At 53.7% G+C, this 8,220-nt stretch overlaps 1 protein-coding gene across 1 annotated transcript in view; it reads left to right on the top strand.

The window, feature by feature from the left end:
- Window positions 1–6,183: 6,183 nt before the first annotated feature.
- LOC102495936 (cationic amino acid transporter 3-like) overlaps window positions 6,184–8,220 on the top strand; it is a 12,303-nt gene continuing 10,266 nt past the window's right edge. The window contains 2 exon segments of the mRNA XM_014586364.1: window positions 6,184–6,283; window positions 6,286–6,555. Of these exon segments, the coding sequence (XP_014441850.1) occupies window positions 6,184–6,283; window positions 6,286–6,555 (370 nt within the window).

Genomic DNA, 8,220 nt, shown 5'->3' with positions numbered 1-8,220 from the left:
CCTCTCAGGATCTTGGGCACGCACGCACACACGCCCGGCGTGAGTTTTAAGCCACCGGGTCTGGGACGCGAACCGCGGTCGACTACGTGGGAGTCCAGCAACATAGCCATTACGCTAACTGCTGGTCCCCAGGTGATTTCTCTCTTTCTGTCTCTCTGTCTCTGCCTTTCTGGTGAGCACATGTGCCCTATAGCAAAAATCTTTCTCTCAAAAAAAATTGTTATAGGGCACATATGCTCACTAGAGAGAGACTGAAAGACAGAAAGAGACAAGGAAAGTAAGAAAACAAGCAGCCAGGTCTGGGACGTGAACTGCGCTCAGCCATGTGGGAGTCCAGCACCTTAACCACAACGCCACCTGCTGGCCCTGATCAGGATAGTCTATTCAACAAACAACCTTATTTTAAAAAAAAAAAAAAAAGAATTATTTTATTTAACTTTATTTATTTATTTTCATTTGACCAGAGAGGGATAGAGGGAGAGAGAGAGAGAGAGAAAGTGAGAAGTCAAGCCGCCAGGCCAGGACTTGAACCGCAGTTGGCCGTATGGGAGTTCAGTGCCCTTAACCGCCACAACCTGCTGCACACGTGCTCAGCGTGAGTTTAAGCCACCGTTTCCGGGACGCGAACCGCAGTCGACTACATGGGAGTCCAGCAACATAGCCATTACACCAACTGCTGGTCCCGAAACATTCCTTTTTCCTTCCTCCTTTTCCTTCCCTCCTCCTTTTCTTCTTTCTCTGTGCAGTCCACGCATAGGAAAGACAGCAGCCCGGCAAGACCTCAGTGCGGTGACCACCCGGCTCAGGCAGCTCCAGGGTGTGGCAGGTACCCGCCTGGTACTCGGGGAGCTCTCGGGACGGGCACCTGGGAACCCCGCTGCATGAGGCCAGCCTGGCTGAGCGTCATCCTTCACTGTGCCACCATCCAGTGTCCACTGCCACCCCCAACATAACGGACCCGGGCTCAAAGAGCTCCTCGTGCACTCATGTCCATGTCAGTATTACCACCACCGCAAAGTGGAGACAACAGAAGTGCCCCTCTGTGGGTGAGCGTGTAAACCAGACGTGCGTTGCACAGGAGTGGACTCTAACTCAGCCTGTAAAAGGACGATGGGGGCTGGCAGGTGGCGGGTGGTTGAGGGCACTAGACTCCCTCATGGCCGACCACAGTTCGAGTCCTGGACCTGGCGGGGGGCTCTCTCACTCTCTGTCTCACTCTGTCCCTCTCTGGTCAAATAAAAATAAATAAATATATGAATAAAGTTAAATAAGATAATTTAAAAGAAAGAAAGAAGAAGGAACGATGGGACCAGCAGGTGGTGTGGTCTTTGGGGCGCTGTCCCAGATGGCTGACTCCATGGTTCAGAACCTGGACCCGGTGACTGGTAGGGCACACTGGCCACGTGTGTGCCTCAGATCCTCAGAGGAGAATGGAAGAAGGGGTACAGCAGCATGGCCGCCCACTCACGCGGTGACCTCTCACTTCCCCGTTTGTTTTTCTGTCTTTCTCCCTGGCGAGTGCACACACCCTATGGTAAACATCTAAATAATAAAAATAAGGGTGCTGTCGCGCATGCCGTAACGGACCAGTCACAGAGGACGCGTGTTTATGATTCCGCTTTGAGGGGCTCGAGTCGTCAACCTCACGGAGAGAGTTGAGGGCCAGCCAGTGGGGTGCTGTCGAGGCTGCTGGATCTCACACGGCCTACTGAGCAGTTCAAGTCCTGGATCCAGGTCTTGGAAAGTACACTTTTTTTTTTTTTTTAAACTTCTCTCTCTCTCTTTTTCAGAAAGATTTTTGCTACAGGGTGTGTGTATTCACTGGAGAGACAGAGAGACAGAAAGCCAGAAATCACCCCTCGGGTGGATGGCCACGCCGCAATCCCTTCTCCTCCATTCTCCTCTCGGGATCCTGGGCATGCACGCACATGCACCTAGAGTGAGTTTTAAGCCACCGGGTCCAGGACTTAAACAGGGGTCAACTAGGGGCTGGCAGGTGGAGGTTAAAGGCGCTGGACTCCCACACGGCTGACCATAGTTTGAGTCCAGGATCCGACAGCTTGCTTTCTCACTTTCCCTTTCACTCAGGCCCTCTTTGGTAATATTAAAATAAATAAATACTATCAAATTAACTTAGTTATTATTTTTATTTTTATTTTACCAGAAAGGGACAGAGCAACAGAGAAAGAGAAGAAAAGTGAGAAAACAAGTCGCCATGTCCAGGACTCGAACCACAGTTGATCATGTGGGAGTCAAGCGCCCTTAACCACTCACCATCTGCTGGCCCCCAAAATAATTGTTTAAAAAAAAGAAACTGGCGATGACTACTGCGCCATTGACTGGTCCTGGAAAACGCACTGCTCGTGCCCCAAATCCTGAGAGGAAGATGGAGACGGGACCGTGTGGAACCATCCCACCTGGGGCGTGATTTCTCACTTCCTTTCTCTGTCTCTCCCGAGAACACACATGCCATGGCAAACACTAAACAATAAAACAGAAGGAAAAAGGACGGTGACTCGTGGCTGCCAAGGGCCGGGGAGGGGAGAGGAGCTGCCAGTGAGCAGAGCTTGGCTTGAGGGCGGACGGCGTGCATCGTACAGCGGTGGCAGTGTACGTACGGCACGAGCTGCGCAGAGGTGCCGGAGGTAAGTCGATGGCATGTGTATTTTATCACAAAAAAACACCTGGGGGCCGACAGGTAGCGTGGGGGTGAAGGGCGCTGGACTCCTACAGAGCCAACTGCAGTTCAAGTCCCGGACCTGGCGGCTTGCTTTCTCACTTTCCCTCGCTCACCCTCTCTCACACACTCTCTCTCTCTCCCTCTGTCTGGTCAAAATTAAAAATAAATAAAGTTAAATAAAACAATTCTTTTTTTTGTAAGACTCTTTGAAGACTTATTTAATTTTATGCAGTCACTCATTTATTTAAATCTGACCAGAGACACAGAGAAAGTGAGAAAGCCAGTCACCAGGTCCAGGACTCGAAATGTGGTCGGCCGTGTGGCAATGCCCAGCGCCTTGCCCACCACACCATCTGCTGGCCCCAAATAAAATAATTCTTAAAACAAAACAAAAACATCTTGGAGCCAACCCTTGCCTGGAACGGCAGAGCTATGAGGCTGATAGCATCCCGCGGACCGCCCCGCCCCGTCCCTGCCCGCCCTGTGACCACCCAGCACCCTCAGGGGGTATTTGAGCCTGAGCCGGCGTCCCGGCGGGGACACAGGGAGTCCGCTCCAGCACAGGCTCGGATCCAGCGCTCCAGGCTCTGCTCCCGCAGTCTGGTGAGTCTGGGTAACCTCTCTCCCGCGGGAGTCCGCCGTCCTGGGAGACCTCTGCTCTCCAAGGCCACGGGTTGTGGGAGGGGCTGGGAAGCCAGGTGGGAAGACCACTGCAGCTGGGTGTGGTGACTCACGTCCCATGAGGCCGGCTGAATCTTACCGGGACGTGAATGAAATTGTAAAAGGCACACCACGAGGCTGAGCCCTGGGACCACTGGAGGCCAGCACTCGGTACTGTTACGGGTCTTCGGTGCTGTCCAACTCATCTCCAGAACTTTCTCTCAAGTCTATATTGGGGCAATTAGAAAAGCAGGTGGCATGGTGGTTTAGGGTGCTGGACTTCCACATGACTGACCACAGTTCAAGTCCCGGACCTGGAGACCTGCTTTCTCTTTCTCTCTCTCTCCTCTCTCACCCTGTCCCTCTCTGGTCAAATTAAAAATGAATAAAGTTAAATAAAATTAATTTTTAAAAAATTGCCAAATGGTGTGTGCTCTTGCCAGAGAGAGGCAGAGACAGAGAGAGAGAGAGCAAGGTAGAAAGACAGAGAGACAGAGAGAGAGAGCACCTCCCATGGGGTGTGCTCACGCCACAACCCCGTCTCCACTCCTCCGTCCTGAAGGAATACGAGGCATGCAAGGACACGCGCCTGGTGTTGCTGGGATTTGATCGTGGCTGGCCACGTGGGACCCAACTCTCTCGACCACTAGGCGACAGAGCCGGCCCGTGACTTCATTTCTTTCTAGAGCAATCTTAGGTTCATGGCAAAGTCTGGAAGTTTTTCACGCGTCAAACGTGACACTCCACACCCACAAACAGCTCCCTGCCCCACACCCCTTCCAAGCAGCCACATGCAGCTCCGGGGCTCTGAACACCACGACTGGGTGCCTCCCTGGCAGAACCCGAGGGCACCGTCTCTCTGTGTCAGCTTTATCTCACTTGGCGAATGCCTTCAAGGTCCATCCGTGTTGTAGAATGCATCAGAATCCTCTCTTTTAAAAGATAATTATTTAATTTTATTTATTATTATTTTAAAAAGAATTATTTAACCTTGTTTACTTATCGCTATGATTGTAATTCTTATTATTTTTAAATTTGACATGAGAGAGAGAGAGTGAGAAAGCAAGCCACCAAGTCTGGGACTTGAACCATGGTAGGCCATATGGGAGTCCAGCGCCTAAACTACCACGCCATCTGCCGGTCCCATTATTATTATTTTTTAATTTGCTATAGGGCATGTGTGCTCATCAGAAAGAGATACAGAGAGAGAGAGAAAGAGAGCCTCTAGGTCTAGCCTCGAACCATGGTTGGCCACGCGGGAGTCCAGGGCTTGAACCACCATGCCGCCTGCTGCCCTCTCCCTTCGTTTTCAGAGGCCAGCTGACGTCCTGCCGTTCGTGTACACGCGTTCGGCTATCTCTCATCAATAGCTGCCTCCACTTCCTGGTGTGAACGGAGCTGCTATGAACCTGCTGTGTGATCCCTTTGGTTACCCTGCTGTGAAGTCTGTCCGCTTTACAGGAGAGGATTTGCTGGCTCATACGATAGTGCTAGCTTTTTTGGTTTTGTTTTAAATTGACAGAGGGTGCATGCCCTCACCAGAGGGAGAGAGGAAGAGAGGCAGAAAGTACCCCCATGGGGCACAGTCATGCCGAAATCCTTCTCCGTTTCTCTCTTCTTTCCGAATTTTGGACACACATGCGCATGCATCTGGTGTGTTTCAAGCCACCGGGGCTGGGATTTGAAGCCTTAACCACCAGGCCACGGGCCGACCCTCATGATTCCAGTTTTGATTTTTGAGGAACGACCACACCTTTGCAAGGGTGCAGCCGCACCGGCCGTTCTCCCCAGCAGGGCACGGGGCTCGCTGGCAGCAGTGAAGAGGGAACAGGGGCTCAGAGAAGGACGCGGCGTACCGGAAGGCGGCCAGGAACAGTGGGCCAAGATGTGGATGCTGGGGCCCCGTGGAGGCTAAGCCCGCTCTTGGATTTGCAGGGCACAGCCCCACGGTGACTCAGTCCCAGGGCAGCCGCGCCCTCCTCACTCAGGGGTTGGGACGGTTTTTGCTGGGAAGGAATGAAGGCCGGTCCTCCTGGCCCTCAGGCACTGCAGTTGGAGGCCAGAGGCTGGAGGCCCGGGGCTGAGAGCCAGAAGGGTCTCTGACAGGCTGGGCTGCAGTCTTCCCTGGCCCTGGGAGCCTGTCTCATTCCACCCAGCTCCGCCTTCCAATTCCCGGTCCCTGGCAGGAATGGAGCAGACAGCTCCCAGCTCCAGGACCCAGGCGCCAGGCCACACAGAAGCTCTTCGCCCTGCCCAGGAAGGGAGGGTGCGTGGTGATGGTGTGCTGAACGCTGCGCAGAGGGGAGATGGGGGTGCTCAGAAGCCCTGTGGGATCAGTCAATCAGGGCTGGATTCGGACCCGAGCATTGGGCTCCGGATCGGCACTCCTGGCCACTTGACTGATCAGCTGAGCAGCTGCCATGTGCCAGGCACCCTGCGGAAGCTGGTGTTCCTGTTTCTTCAAGCAAAAGTATTCCGATTGTAATTTACACGTAAACGCACCAAGGCTTAGACTCGTGGATTTGGCCTCGGCTCCCATACCCCACTGCTCCCGTGGCCAATGCTCCCCCTTTCTTTAAAGTCAGAGGAAAATGTGTTAGAGAGAGAGAAAGGGGGAAAGTTCCCCCAGTGGGGCCTGGTCACAGCACAATCCCCTCTCCTCCACTTCACCCCTCTGGGACTTCGGGCACGCACACACATGTGCCCAGCACGTTCCACGCGCTGTGGGGCCGGACTGGAACTGCAGCCAGCCCTGAGGGATCAGGCTCCCAGGGGGGGGAACCACCGGCCTCGCCCTGATGGCTTTGTGTCTTCCCCGGCAGATCCGCGGCCGCCCAGCTGGGATGCTGTGGCAGGAAGTTTGCCTCTTTGCTCAGAAACTGAAGCGCAGGAAGCCCCTGGAGCCACGCACGGGCCCCGAGGGCCGCATGACCCCGTGTCTGAGCCCCTGGACGTGGTGGTTCTGGGTGTGAGCGGCACCCTGGGCGTGGGTGTGTACGTCCTGGTCGGGGACGTGGCCAAGGACAAAGCCGGCCCAGCCACCGTCCTCTGCTTCTTGGCGGCCGCCCTGCCGACGGTGCTGTCTGGACTCTGCTATGCCGAGTTCGGGGCCCGGGTCCCAGGCCCCGGTTCTGCGTACCTCTACAGCTACGTCACAGTGGGGCAGCTGCTGGCCTTCGTCACGGGCTGGACTCTCATCCTCTCCTATGTCATCGGTGAGATGGGCAGGACAGTGTGGGTGCCACCAGGGGCTTCTCAGGGGAGTAGGAGCTGGGGGCCTGGGGCCTTCACCCTCCTGGGGGAGGGTGCTGTCATCCATTGTTGGGGGACATAGATGCGGTGGGAGCAAGACCCCCAGAGCCATTCTTCTCAGCAATTCACTGTTCTCAGAGTCCCTCACTGCTGTCCCCTCAGCGTCTTTTTTTTTTTTTTTTTTTTTTTTTTTCCAGGGCCCCCCCCCGTTGTCCCCCCAGCTTTTTTTTTTTTTTTTTTTTTTTTGAGCGGTTTTTGTTATAGGGCGCGTGCGCTTACCAGACAGAGAGAGACAGAGAGACAGAAAGCGAGAAATCACCCCTCAGGGGGGATGGCCACGCCGCAATCCCTTCTCCATTCTCCTCTCGGGATCCTGAGCACGCACGCACATGCACCCGGCGTGAGTTTAAGCCACCGAGTCCGGGACTCGAACCGCGGTCAACTACGTGGGAGTCCAGCGACAGCCATTAACTGCTGGTCTCCCCCTCAGCGTCTTGAAGCTCATGCTCAGCTGTCACCTAAGGTTTTCCTTTCCGACCCACGAAACGCTCCGCCCCCTCCCAGCCTTCCTCCTCCCACAGCCGTTTTCCTGCTTCCGAGCCCTTCTCTCCTTCTCACCTGCTGCCTGCTCACCTGTTCTGTCATTCCCCGCCCCATGAATAGAAACCGTCTTACTTGCCAGAGGGCGCAGTGGTCACCAGAGACAGACAGACAGGAGGGAGGAAGCACCCCCGGGGGCGGGGCGCGGCCATGCTGCCATCGGTCCTCCAGCTCTCCCCGTGTTGAGGATTTGGGTGCGCACCTGCATGTGCCCAGTGTCGTTGGCCATGTGGGATCCAGCTGCCTCAACCTCTGGGCTATGGGGCCATTTCAGAGGCTCTTTTTGTTTGTTTATTTATTTCTCCTGAGGCAGAGGCACCCCAGGATCTTCATGTTGCAACCTGCCCACCTCAGCAGCTGGGATCAGGGCCCAGGTGCCTGGGTGTGCCGGGGCGTCCTCAGACCCAGGACTTCCCTATGTGGGAGCAACTATGGCACCGTGGCTCACCCCTGGGGCCCCAGAAACTCTGAGATAGGTCATTTATCTTTGTCTTTAAACAGTTTAATTTTTAAAAAACATTTACTTATTTAATTCCATATGTTATTGTTTTTTTAATTTGATCACACAGAGACAGAGAGAGAGAGAAAGGGAAAGTGAGAAAGCAAGCCACCAGGTCCAGGACTCGAACTGCGGTCGGCCATGTGGGAATCCAGCACCTTTAGCCACCACACCACTTGACAGCACCAATAATTGAATTTTTATTTATTACTATTACTTTAAAATTTTATATAAGGCATGTGCACTCACCAGAGAGAGAAGAAAAGCGAGAAAGCAAGCTGCCAGGTCCAGGACTTGAACCGTGGTTGGCCATGTGGGAGTCCAGCGTCCTAACTACCATGCCACCTACTGGCTCCATAGCTTTTTTTTTCTTAATTAAATTGTATTTTTTAAAGAATTATTTATTTAATTCTACTTATTTATTTATTTATTTTTTGGTGAGATTTTCACTGTAGGGCACGTGCGCTCGCCAGACAGAGAGAGACATAGAGACAGAAAGCGAGAAATCACCCCCCAGGGGGGATGGTCA

Source organism: Tupaia chinensis, unplaced genomic scaffold, assembly GCF_000334495.1.
Source record: "Tupaia chinensis unplaced genomic scaffold, TupChi_1.0 Scaffold000131_1, whole genome shotgun sequence".
Taxonomy (NCBI): Eukaryota; Metazoa; Chordata; class Mammalia; order Scandentia; family Tupaiidae; genus Tupaia; species Tupaia belangeri.
This window is presented reverse-complemented; position numbering and strand designations above follow the sequence as displayed.